Source organism: Castanea sativa, chromosome 8 (genome assembly GCF_040712315.1).
Source record: "Castanea sativa cultivar Marrone di Chiusa Pesio chromosome 8, ASM4071231v1".
NCBI classification, from domain to species: domain Eukaryota; kingdom Viridiplantae; phylum Streptophyta; class Magnoliopsida; order Fagales; family Fagaceae; genus Castanea; species Castanea sativa.
This window is the reverse complement of record NC_134020.1, coordinates 6,584,882-6,606,667: the sequence shown is the minus strand read 5'-3', so window position 1 is coordinate 6,606,667 and position 21,786 is coordinate 6,584,882. Positions and strand designations below refer to the sequence as shown.

The 21,786-nt window shown below is 38.0% G+C and overlaps 1 protein-coding gene across 1 annotated transcript; it reads left to right on the top strand.

The window, feature by feature from the left end:
• Window positions 1–11,460: 11,460 nt before the first annotated feature.
• LOC142605800 (uncharacterized) lies at window positions 11,461–12,432 on the top strand. Its single transcript, XM_075777237.1, has one exon. The coding sequence runs from the start codon at window positions 11,461–11,463 to the stop codon at window positions 12,430–12,432; it is 972 nt and encodes a 323-aa protein (XP_075633352.1).
• Window positions 12,433–21,786: the final 9,354 nt, after the last annotated feature.

Here is a 21,786-nt window from a genome sequence, read left to right as displayed (position 1 = left end):
TCCAGGTAGGATGTCATTTATGAGAAATGTTACTATGTGATCCATCCAACTAGGTCCTGTCCTAATTTGAAGAATTTGAGTGGAGTTACCATCCGTCCCAGTGGGTTTCAACATATCTTCAACGAGGAAAACTCGTGGTAGACTTTGTGCCGAGGACGTCGCGAGCGTGGCTAATGAGTCGGCATGGGTATTGCCACATCTGGATACATGCAATAGTAGAAAAGACTCAAATTTAGATTGCATATACCTGACCTGGGTTAGGTATTCTCGCATTCTGGAATCCCTTGCTTCTAGCTTCCCTTCTACTTGGCCTACCACCAATAGTGAATCCGAGAACACTCAGATCTTTCCTCCCATTTTATGAACCATGTTCATCCTGAGGACGGCTTCATACTCGTCTTCGTTGTTGGTGGCCGAGAATCCCAATCTCAAAGATTTTTCAAAAGTAATTCCCTCTTGGGATATTAAAACTAGTCCGATACCCGATCCCTCTCCGATTTGCTGCTCCATCAACATGGACTTTCCATAATGGAGGCCCTTCACACGAAATCATGCCTACCGATTTTTACCCATGCCTTCTTGATAGTCTTCTAACGAAGGCTCACAAATTCCGCCACAAGGTCCGCGATGACCTGTCCCTTTATAGAGGTGCGAGGCATATACTTAATATCGAAAGCTCCTAGGACAGTTCCCCATTTGACAATTCTTCCCATATAATCTGCACTTCGCAGAATTGATTTAAGAGGGAGTTGTGTAAGAACAACAACCGTATGAGACTGGAAGTAATGGGGAAATCTTCGTGTAGCATGTACTACTGCCAAGATAGCTTTTTCTAGTGGCAAATAACTCAGCTCGGCCTCATGCAGAGATTTGCTTACATAATAAACCGCCTCGGATGTTATTGTCATCTCGGATAAGAACCAAACTAACAGCATGGTTAGCCACCGCAATATATGCAAACAGAATCTCATCAACCTCTGGTCGAGACATAACTGGTGGTCGCGAGAGATATTCTTTTAGCTGTTGGAAAGCTCCTACACTCCTCGGTCCATTCAAAACCCTTCCATTTATTTAATAATTGAAAGAAAGGCCATCATCTCCTCGCCGGACCGAGATATAAATCGGTTGAGGCAGCCGGTACCTGCCAGCCTTTGCACTTCTTTAGGATTCCGAGGTGGGTGTAAGCTGTTTATTGCCTTTACCTGAGCAGGATTCACTTCAATTCCCCGGTGAGTCACCATATATCCTAGAAACTTGCCCGATCCCACACCGAAAGAGCATTTAGAGGCATTGAGCCGCAATTTATACTCTCTTAGCTTCTGAAAAGTGTTGCTCAGATCTTCCAGATGTGCAGAAACTTCTTTACTCTTTACCACCATGTCGTCCACGTATACCTCAATAGTTTTTCCTAGCTGTGCCTCAAACATCCTCGTCATCATCCTTTGGTAGGTAGCCCCTGCGTTTTTCAAACCAAAAGGCATTACCTTATAATGATAATTTCCCGTAGGAGTGAATGCAAATCTTCTCCTGGTCCTCGACGGCTAAAGGTATCCTGGTGATAACCTTGGAATGCATCAAGAAACTCATCCGAGGATGTCCAACAGTAGCGTCAACCAATCCTGATCAATCCAGGCATCGGGAATGAGTCCTTTGGGCAAGCTTTGTTTAAATCTGTGAAGTCTACACAAACTCTCCACTTCCCATTCTTCTTTTTCACCACCACCGTATGGGCTAACCATTCAGGATAAAACACTTCTTTGATAGCCCCTGCCTCTTTGAGTTTGAGCACTTCCTCTTTTACGGCTTTAGAATGTTCTTTTGAGGACCTCCGAGGTGGTTGCCTCCTCGGCAATGCAGTTGGATTGACCCTTAAATGATGACATATGAAGTTCGAATCAACCCCAGGGGCCTCATACGCGTTCCAAGCAAATACATCCATATTTTTCTTTAAAAATAAATCAGTCTCTGCCCTTCTTCCTCGGCAATTGAACTCCAACCTGGAAGAACTTTTCAGGATCATTGTCTATGATAATTTTCTCCAATTCTTCACATCCTGCTTTCATCTACCTCGTGCTATGGGAAGAGACTTTGATTGCTATGCTTCACCGTTAAGCCGAGGCCAGGGAAGTTCCTCGGTCGACGAAATTGCAGCGTGACACACTGTCGAGCCACGGACTCCCAAGTAACTCCACCACCCTGTCTCCGAATGAAACTTGATTTTGACATGCAAGGTTGAGGAAACAGCCCCTAACGCATGCAGCCAAGGTCTCGCCATAATAGCCGTATAGGGAGAATAAGCATCGACCACGATGAAATCTACGTCTACCACCTAACTCGTTGCACAGCAGCGGAATCTGTCCCTTTGGAACGACACTTCCCCTTCGAAGCTTATCAAGGGTGAGTCATATGGCATAAGATCTTCAATTTTTAACTTCAAGCCTCTAAATAGGTCAGGGTACATGATATCCGCACCACTACCTTGATCAACCATTACCCTTTTTACATCATAGTTCCCTATCCTGAGGGTTACCACTAAGGCATCATCATGAGGCTGGATGGTCCCCATCTTGTCCTCTTCAGAGAAACTTAGGGCTGGCAGGACACTTGCCTTAATCCTCTTTGGCTCTACCCCGTGACTCCTCGGCAAATGTTCGAGCAACTGACATTACCCTGAAGGAGCCGAGCCTAGCCCAGTGGCTGCAAAAATGACATTGATAGTACCTAGAGGTGGTCTGGATGAAGGACCGTCGTGGTTTGCCACTCCTGATTGGTTTCCCCGCCCGTTGGGTTGGTACAGAAACTGCTTCAGCTTTCCCTCTTTAACCAGTTGTTCCAGATGATTCTACAAAGTGCGACAGTCCTCGGTGGTATGACCTCTCTCCTGGTGATAATGGCAGTGGAGATTTTGGTTGCGTCTCAAAGGGTCCCCTGCCATCTTATTTGGCCAAAAAAAGGCTCATGCCTTATTTTCTCCAACAGCTGCTGCACCGGCTCCCTGAAGACGGTGTTGACCACTTGTGGGGGTATGTGACCAGCCTGCCTGGAAAAATCCCGCGCAGGCCTATTGTTGTTGTATCGGTCCGACCTGAAATCCCTCCTTTCTTGTGGGATAACCTTCGCCTTGCCCTTTCCCTGCTGCTGATCTTCCTCAACCCTTTTATACTCGTCGATGCGATCCATCAGTCGACGTACGCTTCTGACAGGTTTCTTCGTTAAGGATTTCCTCAAGTCATGCTCCGTTGGTAGGCCGACCTTGAAGGTCCTTATTGCAACATCGTCAAAGTCTCCGTCAATTTCGTTGAACATTTCCCAATACCGGTCCGAATATGTTTTCAGGGTTTCCCCTTCCCTCATGGCCATGGATAATAAAGAATCCAATGGACGAGGAACTCTACTGCACGTGATGAAGCGAGAACCAAATGCCCTAGTAAGCTCTTTGAAAGAATCAATGGAGCCTGCCCTTAAGCTGACAAACCATCTCATTGCTACGGGCCCTAGGCTAGAAGGAAAAATCTTGCATAACAAAGTTTCGTTCCTGGAATGCACTGCCATTCTCTGGCTGAAATGGCTTACGTGCTCCACAGGATCCGTCCGACCATTGTAAAGAGTGAAGGCCGGTTGTGTGAAGCGCCGAGGTAACCTCCCTTCTTCCAATCTGCGCGCGAAGGGTGACCTGGAGATTTGGTGTAACGCCATTCCCATTGCGTCATTTCCTAAGCCCCTAGGGGGGTAGTCTCTGCCACGCCTTCCATGCAGATTGTCTTCCTCGGAAGAGACATATTCACCTGGGGGAGTTCTGGATCTCCGCCCGTAATTGTCATCCTCGGATCCCTCCGAAGAGGGGTCAGAGACCGGAGGAGTTCTCCTTCTCCTCTCGTGACGCAATCTCCTCCTTAGGCCGTCAATCTCCTTCTGCATGGCCCTGGCATTTCTTTCGTAAGGAACTCTGCTTCCTCCTTGCGAATGACTTGCACTTCTGATGGTGTGTGTAGTATGTATACTTCCTTCTCGGTTCTCTCCATGATCAGGATGCAAGGAGTGATCTTCACGCTGGGAGCCCACGGACTCCACGCTGCGTTGTGGTTCTGATCCTACCATGATGTCCTAAACTTCCCTAAAGACTAAATTCCCACAGACGGCGCCAATTGTAAGGACACAATTCAAATTTCCAAACCACGACTGGGAGAAAGATGGGCTTGAAAGGCCTTTCTTCACAATGAATTTGTAGAGGATGGGTTTGTAATTTAGATTTCAAGGATGGTTTGGACAATTACAAAAAGAACGGGCTTTGGGCCCAATGGAATAATACAAAGAATCGTTTGCAAAGAGTAAGACTGAGATATCGTCCTCGAATTGTTTCCGAGGGTGGTTTATAATATTTCTCAAGTTTGGATACAAGTGTTGATTATCATTTACTATTGACTCTATCTCTTCTCCTCCAAAAAGTCCTGCTCTTCTTCGTATGCCTTCCCTTCTATTTATATCCTTTTCTTTCCCTTCATCACCTTCCACTTTCTGGTTGCAATCCTCATTTTCGGATACTTGTCCCATCCATTCTTCCTTAAAGCCCGCTGGGATTAGGGACCAAGTTCCAAGCTCTATGCTCAGGTCCCATCCTTCCATCTAAACAGTCAGCGTATCAATTTACAGAGCTTTTAATGTATGGGCGGTGGTAGCAGCTTTATTTTTAGACATTCCACCGTTCTTTCTATCGTCCTCCACGTATACTATGTATCCCCATAATTGTAGGACTCTTTATAATATAACCCAGGGATACTAAACTTCTCTTCCTATGTCCTCGGCCTAGTAATCCGAGGACAAATCTACTCCTCGGACGTATTTGGATATTTAAATAGTCCACGATCATTCTGATGTCTTCAGATTTGGGTTTCCAGCCCAAAATACTTCGTTGGGCCGTCCTTCATATACTATTGGGCCCAATACCCCTACAAGTACCTTTTTAGAAAAAAAAAAAATTGGTGAATAAAATGTGTTTGAAGTTATTTAGTTAGTTAGACTCTTTTTGGAACTAAAGTTTGGTAAACTTGAGTTTGAACCCAAAACCGACGTTACTAAACTGAGGTCCAACTAGTATAACTCTGACGTGGAATAAAAAAAAAAACATGTGGAACTTGAGTTTAGTAAACTCGAGTTCCATGCTGTTAAAAAACATTTACCTAGATGGAACTTGAATTCACTAAACTTGAGTTCCAATATATATTTTTTAAATGGAACCTGAATTTAGTAAATTTGAGTTCTAGGGCAATATACATCTTGCGATTTTTTTATTTTTCCCAAGTCACAACGACCCTCACTCTCTTTCTCTCTCCGATCTCTCTCAGTCACATAGTACAACGTCTTCCTCAGTTCCTTGTCTTCCTCAATTTCCTTAGTCCCTCGTCTTCCTTAGTTCCTCGTCTCTCTTAGTTCCTCGTCTCTCTTAGTTCCAAGAGGGTAAAAAAAAATTTACTCACCAGGAATTTGAGTTTATTATACTCAAGTTACAAGTGGGTATTTTTATTGAGCTGGAACTCGAGTTCCACATGTTTAAAAAAAAAAAAAAAAATCCATGTTAGATGACTAAACCAAGAGAAACTCGAGTTTGTTAAACTCGATTTTGGGTTGGAACTCGAGTTTGCTAAACTGGAATTCCAAAAATAGTCTAACTAACTAAATAAGTTCTGCCGCATGCTATTCACTTATTATTTTCTTAAAAAAGGTGTTGTTCAGCAAATTTTCCATGATATATTGATATGTGTATTTTATTTTTTTGAAAAGTGTGCATTTCAACTCATGATTAACATTTATTAATCTTTAACATGTCTTCTTAAGACAATCGTTAACAGGACCTTAACAAATTTTTAAAGTACATTATATAAATAGATGAAGATAATCCAATTAACTTGGCTCCAAATTCATATTCTAAAAGAGCATTTGAAGAATAACGGACCCACTCTCAATGCAATTTCTGCAAAAGAATAGTGTCCCTAGACTAGAGTAGCCCCAAGGCAGGAGTTAGGGATTGCCAAAACCCATGAGTGCAAGGGTAATTTGTCGAGTTTTGCTCTATCCCCTATCAAACAATGATGGGTCAAAAGTAGAATCTAACCCTTGCAAAATAAAAAGTTTGCATATTTACATGTCTAGTACACCATTTACAATAGAACATTATTTATTAATCTACATTGTATGACACGCTAACACAAAATTGAAAAGAAATTCTTGCAATGTCTATGGTATTCTCCGTCATTCTTATTCACTCATCTATATATATATATATTATAGGTGAAGCAGAGAGAAACTCCAATTACAATTCGAAATTAGAATTCTAATTTTGTGCCATGTGTTAAGATTCATGTGGTTCCATTTGTCTAAATTTAATTGGATCAGTTGTAATTCCGGTGTGCTCTTTTTTTTTTTTTTTTTTTTTTCCACACCTTTGTATTTCAAGGTTCATCTCCCCTTCTCCAATAATTAAAACGTAAAAACCTCCATCTCCTATCAATGATGCATGTATTTGGGTATTTCTGTATCTTATATAAGAAGAGGTTTTCCATAGATTCGGATTGTACTCACAATTTTAATAATCTTGGTTTATGCTTTCTAAGGTTTGATTACTTCTTTCTTTCATTTGCCTATACTTTCGTTCGTTTTTGTGAATAATTGTTATTGTTTAATTATAATTTTTTTTTTTGTCTTCCTATCATTGATGTTGCATGTTTATTTTCTGTTTCATAACAAGTTGTAAGGAAACTTAGAATTCTAATGGTCCTAGTTTATGGTCTGCAAAACGAATTACAACCATTCCTAAGGTTTGATTACTCTTTTCTTTCATCTGCCTGTTGTTTCTGTCTTTTTTGTGAACAGTTTTTATTCTTTAATTATAAAAGTTTTTATGTTTGCCTATGATTGATGTTACATGTTTATTTCCTATTTCATGTTTCATAAAAGTTTTTTTGTTTGCCTATGATTGATGTTACATGTTTATTTCCTATTTCATGTTTCATAAAAGTTTTTTTTTGTTTGCCTATGTTAATCAGGTTTCCCCTGATTGCGTAATAGTATATGTTGTAAACAGCTTATTGTCTTGATAAAGGTTGTTTATGTTTTCACAGTTTATGTCTTTATTTGCTGTGCTTTTTTCCCCCACAGGAGATTGTCATAATATTGGAAACTTTGTTGCCAACGAACTGAGGCTTTAGAACTACTGATTTCCTTACCAAAGGCCAGCTCTGTTTTTATTGTTTATGTTATTATTATTGGTGAATTATCTGATAGGCTGTTGATATTCTATTAATTAAAGCTTTTGATGCTCTTATTTGAACGGTAGTCACAATTGTACCAAAACTTGCTATTATCCCTTGAATCTATTCTCAAATCATTAAAAAATATGAAAAGTAATTAGCTGTTATGTTCCATAGTATCTGCTTATTTTGTTAACAAAGGTCAATTTTTGTCCCCTGTTTATGTTGTGATTACAAAAAAATATGGTTAGTATTTAACCCTGATAATGCATAAATAATTGCTTATTCTCGTGAAAAAGGTTAGCTACTTTTTTACTGATAGTGTTGTTAAAATTACCGATAAATTATATGACTTACTGTTAATATGCTTTTCGTTAGAGCCTTGAACATTTTTGTTTTAATGGGTTATATTTTTTTTAAAAATTGTTGAAAAGATCTATGTTCAGAAAGATTATTTTCTTTTATGATTAAAATATAACCCATGTTGGAGTGAAGTTGCATTAGATCTAGATTATATTTTAATTAAATTAGCCTCTAAGAGAGAGAGAGAGAGAGAGAGAGAGAGAGAGAGAGGCCAATTGATTTACTGCTAAAATCAAAGAGGCCAAAATCAACGAACCTCTCATTTCAAAAAATGAAAGAAAAAAAAAATGAACAGTCAAAAAAATAATCATCAGCATCCTCTACATTCATAATCCACATCTTTGCTCCCATAATCCCTAAAAAAACCTCAACTTTTGGAACTCCCAGATATAGAGCATCTACTCGAGTCCAATCAAACTCAATTACTAAGAGAAAGTGAAGATGGATGAACAAATTGCTTCCTTAGCCCAAGTTGTTTTAGAGATCTATCAAGATATCTCCCAAAAGCAAGACGAGAGCCCCTACTTCAAAAATGCTCTTCGTATAGCAAAAGATATCTTGAGTAAAAAAAAATACAGGAAGGAAAAGGGCTTGGATTCCTATGAATTCGAGGAAGAGGAATCAAATGAATCCCTCATTTTAAAAAGGATAACATGGATTTTTTTCCCGTTTGAAATATGAAATGGAGTTAAGTTAGGTCAAACATTGACCTTAAAGAATGGTTAATTTGAACCTATTCTTCAATTATAAAATTGTAGCATTATTAGATAGTACTTCTATGATTTTTCTTAGAGCATGAAAGCCCCAATTAAATAAATTATTTTAATTCATTAATATCTTGGTCTAATGATAAAAAATAATCATTATAAAGTAAATATTACATATTCCAATCATATTTTATTTAAATAGTTAATTAATAAAAAGGTAACAGTAACTTAATTTGTTATATTTGCTGATAACTAAACAACTTTTATTAGTTTATTTATTTATTTATTTATTTTTATTTTCTATTTCATGTTGGACTATAACATTACAAATCAAGTAATAACTCCACCATTTTTTTCATAGTTATATTTTAAGTTAGACCATGACATGGTTACATAGTAGTTAATTAGGTTTGCCACGTTACATTGTAAAAAGCTAGATTTCTTATTTTCTTTCATTTCATTTTTGTCACTTTGAACAGAAACTAACAAGGTTATATTGACTTATACATGACAAGAATTATATTATATCAATTAATAATTCATGTCACATTGAACAGTAACCCCACAAGTCTTTGATAATTTTTTTTCCAAACTATAAACTATGACAAGAACAATGGTGCCTGGGTTTGAGCTATTATTTGATTGCAGCGACAAGCTTTCAGAGTTGAAGAAAGAAGACACAAATTGGGTCCCAACTGAAAGCAACAATAGTGAAGACTATGATAGCCAATATAGTGGCAATGCTTGGGGTGAACCCCCTAGTGATAGAGAAGATGAAGATGTAGGACTTTTCTATGAAGACCGCTCTAATGATGACGTGGACTACTATGATGGAGATTTAGAGGATGATGCTGAAGCTAAACCTATAGACATGGATAATGACACCGAAAGTGAAGAATATGAGTTAGAAAATGTGCTGGAACTTGTAGGAGATGAGGTTGAAGAGGCCGATAATATAGACTATAATGATTACCCCATGGTTGTCCCTTAGATTGGAGCCGCATTATTGATGCTAGTTCAAAGTTAGGTCCTCGATATGATAATCATGGTAGAGAGATTCCTGAGTTAGGGTCATTTCACATTTCAGAACTTGGCTCACTGACCCCATACACTAAGGAAGAAGATGACATAAATGCTAAATTAGCCACCCTAGACAGAAAGCTGACGATCCACAGTTTCAAAAACTTAACAATGGAGTGTCCTAAAGGTGAACATTAGAAGATGGAAGACAATGAGTCAAAATACCTCATCCAATACATCCACCCAAGCAACAAAGGAAATGAAGATCTATTAGGTGAATGGATGAATAGTATAGAGCGTCTTGGTGCTTACGTGACTGACAAGCCCATAAATATGGAGATTGATGGTGAAGGCATGGATTATATGGATGAAGATTCCATGGTACCATGCTGAGGGAAGAAGGACCTCACTGGGAGCTGCCCACCATCATTGAAGCCACAACCAAGTTGAAGAATTGGGCATGGGAGGAAGCCGCCCACTCCATGGAAGACTCTGTGAAGAAGATCAAGACTGTTGAGCCGATCACTCCTGCCAAAAACATGTTTATATCCCAATTAAGTCTGTTTCTACTAGTTTTATTGTTCCTGTTGAGTCTGTTTATGATCGTATTCCTATAAAGTTTGTTTTTGTTGAGAACTCTTTTTCTTATAATATGATTTCTTATTCTGCTTATTGGTTGGCTTTAAATATTTTTATTTTAGAAATTGGTAAATAAACTCTTAATAATAAGGAATTAAAACAAGGGCATGTAGAACCTATAGAAGAAGAAACCCAACTTGTTAACCTGGGAAATGATGATGAACCTAGCTTCCACTAAGAAGGGTGCATTAATGGCACTATTTGCAGAATTTAAAGTGGTATTTGCATGGTCATATGAAGACATTCCTGGGATTGATACAGATATAGTGCAACACTGCATTCTAAAAGGTCCAACCATGAAGCCGGTCAAGCAGAAGTTGAGAAGAATGAAGCCAGAGTGGACTCTCAAGATCAAAGAAGAAGTTGAGAAATAGTACAATGCAGGATTCCTGAGGGTGGTCAATTGTCCAGAATGGTTAGCAAATGTGGTTCTAGTGCCGAAAAAGGATGGGAAAGTGAGAATGTGTGTAGACTTCCGAGATCTTAATAAGGCTAGCCCAAAAGATGATTTTCACTTGCCTCACATTGAAATCTTGGTTGATAATACAGTAGCACATGCCTTGCTATCATTTATGGATGGATTTTCAGGATATAATCAGATAAAGATGGCTTTGAAAGATATGGAGAAAACCTCCTTCATTACTCCATGGGAGACGTATTGCTACAAGGTCATACCATTTGGCCTTATGAATGCTAATGCTACTTACCAACGTGCAACTACTACTTTGTTACATGATTTGATCCACAAAGAATTAGAAGTTTATGTTGATGACATGATTGTGAAGTCTAAAGATCGTGAATGGCATATACCAGCTCTACAGATTTTCTTTAAAAGAATCCAATTCTATAAGTTGCAGTTGAATCCAAAGAAGTGCACTTTTGGCGTCATATTCGAAAAGCTGTTGGGGTTTATGGTAAGGCAATTATAGAGATGATGCCTCCCAGGATTGAGAAGGAGATCTAAGGATTTTTAGGGAGGATACAATACATCAGTAGATTCATAGCCCAACTCACCATGACATGTGTGCCACTTTTTTGACTACTCAAGAAGGAAGTGCCCAAAATATGGAATGAACAATGTCAAGAAGCTTTTAAGAAGATTAAGAATTATCTGATGAAGCCACCAATACTGGTTCCACGAGTACCTAAAAAGCCATTATTGTTGTACCTCACAACTATGGATACAACAATGGGGGCTTTGCTTGCTCAGTATTTAGAAGAGACTAGAAAGGAGAATGTTATTTACTACATTAACAAGAAGATGTTGGCTTATGAAGAGAAGTATTCACCACTACAGAAGACATGTGTAGCACTGGTATGGGCAACCCGAAAACTCAGACACTACATGTTTGCTTTCAAGGTCTTGTTGATTGCAAGAATGGACCCTTTGAAATATCTAATGGAGAAGCCTGTGCAAGATGGGAAGATAGCTAAAATGGGGTTTGCTTCTATCAGAATTTGATATTAAATATGTGACTTGGAAATCTATGAAGGGAAGTGCAATTACTGATCACTTAGCCCATTGTTCACCTGAAGAAGCTGAAGAAATCCAAGGAGACTTTCTAGATGAGGATATCATGGGGATCGAGGTAGAATCATGGAAGATGTATTTTGATAAAGAAACTAATCAAAATGGAAGTGGCATTGGAGTTCTTTTAATCTCTCTAAAAGGGACACACATACCATTTTCTGGTAGACTTAACTTTCCTGCCACTAAATATGAAGCTTGTATTGTGGGGTTACAAGCAGCCCTAGGTCTTGGAGTGAAAGAGTTGGAGGTATATGGTAATTCAGCCTTGATAATCTCTGAGATTCAGAATAGATGGAAGATCAAGGAAGAAAGGATAATGCCTTATCATGAATGTCTCCAGAAGTGGGCCTCGAAATTCAGAAAGATTCAGTACCAATATGTGCCAAAAATGCAAAATCAAGTTGCAGATGCTTTAGCAACAATGGCTTCCATGATGGATGGACCTAATGAGGATGAAGCTCGACCAATAGTGGTTGAACAAAAAGAAGAGCCAGCTTATTGCATGTCAGTTGTAGAAGATGAGGTAGTGAATAGAAAAGGAGAATGCCATTCAGACATTCTAAAGTACCTCAAGGATGGGACATACCTAAAGTCTGTAGACAAAAATGACCGATTGACCATCAGAAGGTTGTCCACTAATTATATTATTTATGGTGAGAGGCTTTACAGAAGATCATATGATGGAATTCACCTTCTTTGCATGACTGCCAAGGAAGCACAACAAATAATTAAAGAGGTTCGTAAGTCAAGTTATGGGTCACATATGAATGCACACATGCTATCACGGAAGATAATGAGACAAGATTATTACTGGACTACTATGGAAGCCAACTACGCAGCTCAAGTTCAGAAATGCCATCAATGCCAAGTCCATGGAGATTTGAAGCACATGCCACCTATGCCATTACATACCATGACTTCACCCTAGCCGTTCTTTACATGGGGAATAGATATTATTGGAAAGATTCACCTAATAGCATCTAATGGCCATGAATTTATACTTGCTGCTATTGATTACTTCACTAAATGGGTAGAAGCTGCCTCATACAAGGTTTTGAACTCAAAGAAAGTGGCTCAATTCATTCATACTAATATCATTTGCAGATATAGGGTACCACATGAAATTATCTCAGACAATGGGCTGCATTTCAAGGGGGAAACAAAAAACTACTTCGACAATTCAATATTCAAAACCATAAATCCTCACCCTACCATCCTCGGACTAATGGAGCAGTTACGGCTACTAACAAAAATATAGGATGAAGCTTGAAGAAGAGCATGAAGAACTACAAGGATTGGCACCTAGAATTACCCTATGCACTTTGGGGTTATAGGACATTGATTCAGTCTTCCATAGGAGCCACTCCTTATTTCTTGATGTATAAGATGGAAGCTGTCATTCCCATTGAAATGGGTGTTCATTCATTGAGAACAGTACTAGAGAGTGAAATCCCTGAAGTAGATTGGTTACAAAGTAGATATGACCAATTATGCATGATGGATGAGAAGAGACTCAAGGCCTTGAATCACATTCAAGGTTATTAAAGGAGACTTAGGAAAGATTTTGACAAGAAAGTAAGAACTAGAGATTTGAAGTTGGGAGACTTGGTGCTGAAAGAAATCTGAGCCCCGATTCAAGAGACAAACGAGAAGTTCAAGAGAAATTAGGTAGGGCCATATATTATCAAGCAGATATACTCTGGGGAGCAGTAACGTTGATGGACTTAGATGCAAATCCTTTTACTGAGCCAACCAACATGGATCAATTGAAGAAATACCACGTCTGAGGTGGTAGTTTGAAAGCACCACATCTGAAGTGGTTGTAAAATATGTTATTTCCCTTCCCAGGTTCGGCCAAAAAAAAAAAGGTTGGTTGAAAACCCGAAAGGGAGATCTACGCAAAAAGAGAGAAAAGAAAAAGAGTAAGAGAGCTTGCTAAGTTGAAAACCCGAAAGGGCGACCTAGGCAAAAGTTAAGGAAAATGAAAATGAGCTACATGATAACCTGATCCTTCTACCAAGGAGGTACGTAGGCAACCATATATTGGTCTGATCACAACTTCCCCAAACCCACCATTTACCCATTAAGCAAAAAAAAATTTATTTTCAAAATTCAACCATTCCATTAAACCATGCCATTACACAAAATCCAAAACCCAAACCCTAAATAGAATCCTTAACTTGAAGGTCCTAAATAATTCTTCAGTCTTTTCTCCTTTGGTTGTTCATTGATTCCATATGTGCTAGGTACTTTGTCATCTTCGTCCCTCCGTTTAAACTCATAGTTGTTAGCCTCATGTCTTTCTCGGTTGTCTCTAAGAAATTGTTTTCTCATAATAACCATGTCAGCCTCCTTGTCCGCAATCTTGTTCACCAACCAATTAGAATATTCTGTGGTCAACCTGTGAAAGTGAACCTTAACAAAAGATTGATCCACTCTGTTAGCCATCTCCAAGCCCAACAACATGTTCTTTATAGAAGTAGGATTTTTGTCCACAGGAGTAAAGGGTTTTCTTCCTTTTCCACCAGGCATTCCTTGCTCATATTGGAATTGCCTCAAGAGTCTATCCACCTTATAGAAAGTCGCCCTTCTTAATCCAACTATGAAGATGTGGTCTAATCCCAAGGACCGCAACGAAGGAGGTGGGCACTTCCACCAATAACAATTCTATCGAATTAAGACACTGGATTCTTGTTTAGAAATTTCACCTAGTCACTTCCAGTTTTACACTCAATTTTGAGGACAGTCCTACTGAGGAAATTGCTAGGACCATAATCAGCAATACTAGGTGTGGCAATCATGTCCAATCTTTCCATCAAGCATATCTGCAAAGTCAAAGGACTCCCAAGAAAGTTTTGTGACTCTCCACCATGAAAAACAGAGTCCAATCCTAAAAAGGTTTTTGCCAAGATCAGAGAAGCAGGATTATCACCATGCTTAACTTGACTCACAATGCCTATGGCTCAAGCATCCACAAAATCAGTCTAGAGCAAAGAAAATATTCTCCAAAGAAGCAAAGAGCTAAGCCAAAATTTTTCTGCCTGTTGTTAGTCACTCCATGAGTAAGTTTGTAAATTATTCTTGAAATAACTACATGAAGATTCCCCGTGTATCCTTCAATCATGCTACTGGTAACTAAAGTAGGAAGTCCCAGAGCATCAGATAAAATCTCCTTATGTCTGGGATCACAAAAGACTGCTACAGATTTCTTGCCAGGATCATAACCTAGAATAGTTGAAAATTCTTCAATTGTGGGACAAAATTCAGCATTTTTAAATCGGAATACATGATATTCAGTATCCTAGAACTTCACGGCAACACGGAGTAAATCCCACTTGATCTTGACATTCCTCAAGGCCTTGATTCCCTCTAGCTTATAGGTTGTGAAATCGGTCTTGGTGCTAAAATCAAAGTTACGAACCCATCTATCGATATCATGAATGGTTGAACAAGGAAAATTTTGATTGTTAGCCATGGAAAACTCTTGCATGTGATTATTGTTTCTTGATAACTTTGATGCAGATATTTGTTTGCAGGATAGATGCTAAAATAATCTACCTCAGTCCTTAGCCAGGTTTAAATAAGTTTCAAGAGTTTGTAGCTGACTAGGAAAGTGATTCATGGTCTCAAATGAAAAAAAATTACAAAAACCTCTAAAACACACCAAAAAAAAAAAAAAACACGTTGGAAAACCGCAAGTAATCGGCCTAAAAATCAAGTGTGCCAGTCGGCACTCCAAGAGTGTCGATTGGCACCCAGCTCAACCGGGGCCCATTATCTTGTTTTGTGTTTTTGGGCACTTCATGGGTCCATTTTGACTCTATTTTTCACTCAAAAATTTTTTTTTTTGATAGTGCAGTAAAGTTTTCAAAAACAATTTGCATGGTTTGTCAAACTGGGGCATTTAGACATGCCTTGTCCACTTGTTTTCAAAACAGTCACATGCATCACTGCTTTCAAAAAAAAGGGGGGAAAGGAAAATTAATTAAATTATGATTTTCCAAAGTCATGCATTCATCTCTTAAATTAGGGGAATTCGGCTATGCCTTATCCCCTCTTTTTGGAACAAGTAAAAATCAATCACTCCTTTTCAAAAAAAGAGGAGAGAGATTCTTTTCAAAAGATGAAGGGTTATGATGCATAAAGTTTTCAAACTTGGGGCATTCGGCTTTGACTCATTCAAGTAAGTGCAAATCCCACCAGAAGTGGGCAGATAAGTTCAAATTGTTTACTACAAGACTTCATCAGGTGAATTCTAAACTTGTCTCATCTAAAGTTTCAATATGATCAGGAGCAATTCAAAGGTAAATGAGCTAACAACTGAGATTAGTAAAAATTTGTCTAAAGAGCACTTTCTTGTCTTTGCAGGAAAATTAAAATATAGGTCAAGCATCATTCGGACTCCGGGACTGCCTACGGGAAGATCTCCTAGACCCACCTCTAGAGGAGCCACCCTCAGTGTCTCCTTCCTGACTTGCATAAAATCAAGATTTTTGTTGACGGTTCTAAAGTTCAAGATTTTTTATCCTCTCCTCCAAGGATCTTGTGTTGGCATCAACTAATGCCATTCGGCTATTTTAAAAAATTAACAGAGATAAGTGTTAGATACATTATCATGGAAGTTCAAGAAAAAACACTCAGAAAGCATCATCTTATACCCAGTTCACTTCATTGAACACATATTAAGAAGATTGAGTGCGCGCTACCAGTTGCAAACCTCTAATCATCTGCATGCTTTCCTCCACAAGATCAACCCTAACCTGAAACACAAATCCACCAGTTCATGCACAACTCAATGAGCCAAAAATAGGGACAAGAGACTAAAGGATTCAGGAGCACACTGGGTCATCCCAAGGGATATTTGGGGTGTGCTCTGGCCTATCTAAAGTCATAGAGCTATATAACCCATCAAGATTCATTACTTCATATTGTCATGTAGGAAAATGAGGATATGTCTCCATGAAAGAACTAGAAGAATTGCTAGCATGGCTAGGAGGGGGATTCTCCTCTTCCTCTTCCTCCTCTTCAGAAGATGAAGCCTAAAAGTTCAACATACAAATATTTTCACAAAACTTGAACAAAAGAAGACGAGGATGCAAGATGAGATGCAACTTGACTTCAGAAAGAAAGAAAGATATTAAGGTTACAAGAATACCAGCTAGGCAACCTTGCAATTGAGTTTGGACAAATTCAAGATAATATCCTGGTGTCCCCGAAACAACATGGCTGACTTGAGCACAAGCAATTTCTTCATTAGCTAAAAGGTATGCCAACTGGATGAAGGGACAAGGATGAACTGGAATCATCGCAGGAGGGTACACATGTTGAACTTAAGTTAACACTCGGTCACCAAGATACCAATATCTCCCATGGCCACACTCAAACAGTACTTGACTACCATTTAGCTCTTGAGCCCATTCACACTCAGCATGCTCCTCACATCCAAGCCAAGGATCCAAAGACATATGAAAATCATAAAGAACCCAGAATGAAAGGACACCGAATCACATAACACAAAAAGAAAATAGCACACAACCCCTTAACCAAACACTAAACCCCACCAAAAAAAAAAAAAACTTACATCATCGGCAGTCAAGTTATCAATCACCATATGCCAAACTTGCAAAGAATTTTTGGAATTTGTTGACAAACGATACTAGGGCAGCCAACGGAGAAACCTCGGATAAATGTCACCAATTCTAAAACTAGAGGACCAACCCCAAAATATTCATACATCCAGACCAAAAAAAAAAAAAAAAAAAAACCAACATACATCATCATGACACAACAACCAAAATAACTTTTCCAAAATACACACATAGCCAAAAATTCAAAAACTTACCTACCAAACAAACGGTGCACCTCCTAAGCTTGAAAGGCTGCAGTAAGAAAGTTGAGTCATGAAAGGCAAAAGGGTTGTGTAAGCCATGCCACCCCAATCATAATTTTTGATCTGGCCAATATCCCCCAGACTCCACAAATAGCGCAAGCTCACAATACTACCTAAGTCTGAACATAAGAGAGTTCCAATGAAGAGAAGCATGAACATGCGAGTGCCGGTTGCTATAGTCTTATAGTTCTCAAAATTGGTGTACAACCACATCAAGAAGACATTTTTGCTCTTTATTTTTGAAGGAATCACACCCAAAAGACTTTTAATCTCTTTTGAAGTAAGGAAATTATTGACTTTAATTCTTTCACCACCCAGTCTTAAGCCAGTAATGGCTGAGAAGTCATAGGGTGTCAACATCACATCATCAATTCCTGGAAAATGGAAAGTGCAAGTAGTGTCCCAAAACCCTCTGACAAAGCGAGGAGTAACTGGAGATCCTTATACTCATGGGTATCACGATTCAATAAAGCTTGGAAAAAGGTCTGGAAGCTAGCTTCATCAATGATGTCCTTAATGTTCGGAGACAATATCTCCCATATGCCTTTCAACATTTGGAGGCTACCACGACTCTTGAGGTTCTTCAAAACAAAGTTTAGCCAATCATTGAGAAGTCCACAAAATACTCATCCCAAAATACTCATCCCAAAGTACTCATTCCAAAATCCTATGCAAAAAATCCCATGTCTAATAAAAAATTTCCATGTCAAAAAAAAAAAAAAAAAAAAAATTCCATGTCCAAAAAATTCTCCAATGTGCAACCAAAATTTTTCCATGACCAACGAAAAAAATTCATGTCCAACAAAAAAAAAAAAAAAACTTACCACCACAATATTTTTTTTTTCTTTCATACCCATACCCATAAAAATTGCCATGCTCAAGAAATGAGACTTACACATTCCAACAAAATTTTCACACATCAAAAATGGGTTTGTTCAATTAAGCCCACACATCAAATTCTCATAATTCCAATATCCATAACATTCAAGTCAAAATTCAGTCAACAATAACATAAGATACATACATTGCTAAACTTCATGAATTATCAACATTGTCCAAATTTCACCATGCCAAATAACTCAACAAATCTTCAAAGGAAAAATCTCCATGAACAAATTTAAAAAAAAAAAAAAAAGGATAAATCTCCTAAACACAAATCTTCAAAAAAGATATATCTATTAAGTAAATTTGGTTCTCGATCATTAAGATCAAATATGAATTTTTTTTTCTATTGCAGAGAAATTCCAGATTTCTAGATTCAAGCCGAGATAGAGAAGCCTCTTGGTCACCTCCCATTCAGATCAAGATAGAGAAGCCTCTTGGTCACCCTAGTTTCAGATTGAGATATAGAAGCCTCTCAATCGCCCCAGGTTCAATCCAAGATAGAGAAGCCTCTTCGTTACCTTTTATTTAGATCAAGATAGAGAAGCCTCTTGGTCGCCTCTAGTTCCAGATTATGATAGAGAAGCCTCTCAATCACCCTAGGGTCAAACCAAGATAGAGAAGCCTCTTTGTTACCTTCCATTCAGATCGAGATAGAGAAGCCTTTTAGTCATCACAATTTAAGATTGAGATAGAGAAGCCTCTCAATCGCCCTAGGTTCCAAGGTAGAGTAGCCCTTTGGTTACCTTCCATTCAGATCAAGGTAGAATAGCCTAGTGGTCGTCACAATTCAAGATTGGGATAGAGAATCCTCTCAATTGCCCCAGGTTCCAAGATAGATAAGCCTTTTGGTTTCCTTCCATTAAGATAGAGGTAGAGAAGCCCCTTAGTCGTCATAATTGAAGATTAAGATAGAGAAGCCTCTCAATCGTCCCAGGTTCCAAGATAAAGAAGCCTCTTGGTTACCTTCCATTCAGATCGATGTAGAGAAGCCCCTTGGTTACCTTCCATTCAGATCGAGGTAAAGAAGCCCTTTGGTCACCCCTCACAATTCAAGATCAAGACAAAAAAGTCGCTCAATCGCCCCAGGTTCCAAGATAGAGAAGCCTCTTGGTTATCTTCCATTTAGATCGAGGTAGAGAAGCCCCTTGGTCGCCCACAGTTCAAGATTGAGATAGAGAAACCTCTTAATCACCCAGGTTCCGAGGTAAAGAAGCCCCTTAGTTACCTACCACTCAGATAAAGGTAGAGAAGCCCCTTGGTCATCACAGTTCAAGATTGAGATAGAAAAGCCTGTCAATCACCCTAGGTTCCAAGGTAGAGAAGCTCCTTGGATACCTTCCATTCAGATCAAGGTAGGGAAGCCCCTTGGTTGGCCCCACATGCAGATTAAGATAAAGAAGCCTCTTAATCCACCCCAGATTCAGACTGAGATAGATTAGCCTCTCAGTCACCCCAGATTTCAAAATTCATTTCAAGTTTATTAGTTGTCAAGTAGGTTAAGCGTTCACAATTTTCATTTTCCAAAACAGCAAAACACTAGTTCTTTGTTCCAAGGTTTTTGGTTTGAGGGCTAGGTAATGGTTAGGGTTTAGGCTTTGACAAACCACATGAACACTCATGATAACTTGAACATGCATTGACGTAAAGGTGTTAAGGTGTTATGGTACAACGAGGTAAGTGAAGGTAAGTCATGCATATGAATATGAACATGCATCTTCGAATATGATGATTGGTCTCTTTTTTTGATGAATAATATAGACACATGATTTTGCACCCATAATTTAATCTTGGAAGATGACTAAAGTGACCATTCATGTACCCAAAATTTAGAGTTGCATTACATACATTAATTCATTCATTGCATATCATAAAAATAATCTTGAGATTCTAACGGTCATGATGGTAAGTCTAATTCCCAAATCGTATCGTCGGATTGAAAGATATCACGAGATCAAGTTTTTACGGTCTACATGCATTTTGTTTGGGTGAAACCGATCACGTGTGATTAATTTAAATTAATTTTGATTGGTTAGAAAATTAAACTTAATTAAATAATTTAGTGATTGGTTGTTAGTTAGTGTCGAAAATAGACCTCCTTGCATGAGAACAAAGTGGATAATCAGATAGTAAAGAAATTGTGGATAATCAAGTCTTTTTGGAATATTTATCTACAAGAGAATTATCACTTTAAAGACCTGAATATCAAGAAAAAGAGATTAATTTTTAGAATATGGATTAAAAATGCGTTTAGGTGCAATTCCTGGCTCAAAAATCATCAAAAAAGGAGTCCAAATTGGACTAAAACTCAAACGCAGACCTGGCACCCAAAAGGGCCATTTAGCACTCTTGGAGTGTTGATTAGCACCTCCCAAGTGTCGATTGGTTCAAACACTTAGCTCGGCTTAGGGACCCCTTGATTGAGATAAAGCTTATATTTTTCGAATTTTTAGAGATAAGGATGCGTTCCAATTCATATTTGATCTCATTAAGCTTATTTTTTAAGCATCCCATCCTCTATAAATAGAAGAAGAAAAAATCAAAATCAGGGGCTCTTCTTTTCTGACTTTTTGGCTCCCTTTACATTAAAGACGTTCTAGAGGCTTTTGCCTTAGGAACTTCTTTTTTATAAGTAAAGTATTTTAGACCTCAAATACATGAACAAACTTCTTCGATTTCTAAAATATTCTTTCATTAGAAGAGCACCCTCATGCAAGGGGTATTTAGTTTTTTTTTTTCTTCTTTTCTTCTTCCATTAATTAGGATGTTATTGTTCGTCTCATGAATGTGATTAAAATTTTTTATTGTGTCTTGTTCTTAATACATAATTGCCAAGCTTAGAAACTTTGTTGGAATTTTCTTTGACATGTTCTTTAGATGATCGTTTGTTTCAATTCTTTCTCTTTGATTTCAAAATTTGCTAATGATCACCAAAGTTTCTTTTTTCTAAACTCAAAACTAATCTGTATTTTCCTTAAATACAGATCTGATTTTTTTCTAAACTCAAAACTGATCTGTATTTTCATTAAATACAGATTTGATTTTTTCTAAACTCAAAACAGATCTACATTTTTATTAAATGCAGATCTGAAAATTTTTTTTGAAAAGTTTTCTTTGTTATAAAAGTACAGATTTTGAAATTTTTAAGAAGGGATTGAAAGCTAGGTTAAAGTCTTTTTTTATTTAATATATAATGCATGCATAATAAGTTTGTCGCATGAATGTGAATCTTCTTTCAAAATTCTTTTTTTTTTATTACTTTACACAAAACAGATCTGATTCTCTTCAACAAAATCTCATTTTTTTTCTCTCACAAAAACAAATCTGATTTTTACAAATCAAATCTATTTTTTTTATTACTTCACACAATATAGATCTGATCCTTTTTAATAAAATATCATTTTTTTTCTCTCAGAAAAACAGATTTGATTTTTACAAATCAATTTTTTTTTTTTTTTAAAGTTTACATGCTGCGACTTAAATAATGCTCCCTAGTGCAGGATTGTCGCG

What these genes read in the sequence shown, in the direction of transcription:
- LOC142605800 (XM_075777237.1), top strand. Translation starts at nt 11,461, where the DNA reads ATGAAGGGAAGTGCAATTACTGATCACTTAGCCCATTGTTCACCTGAA.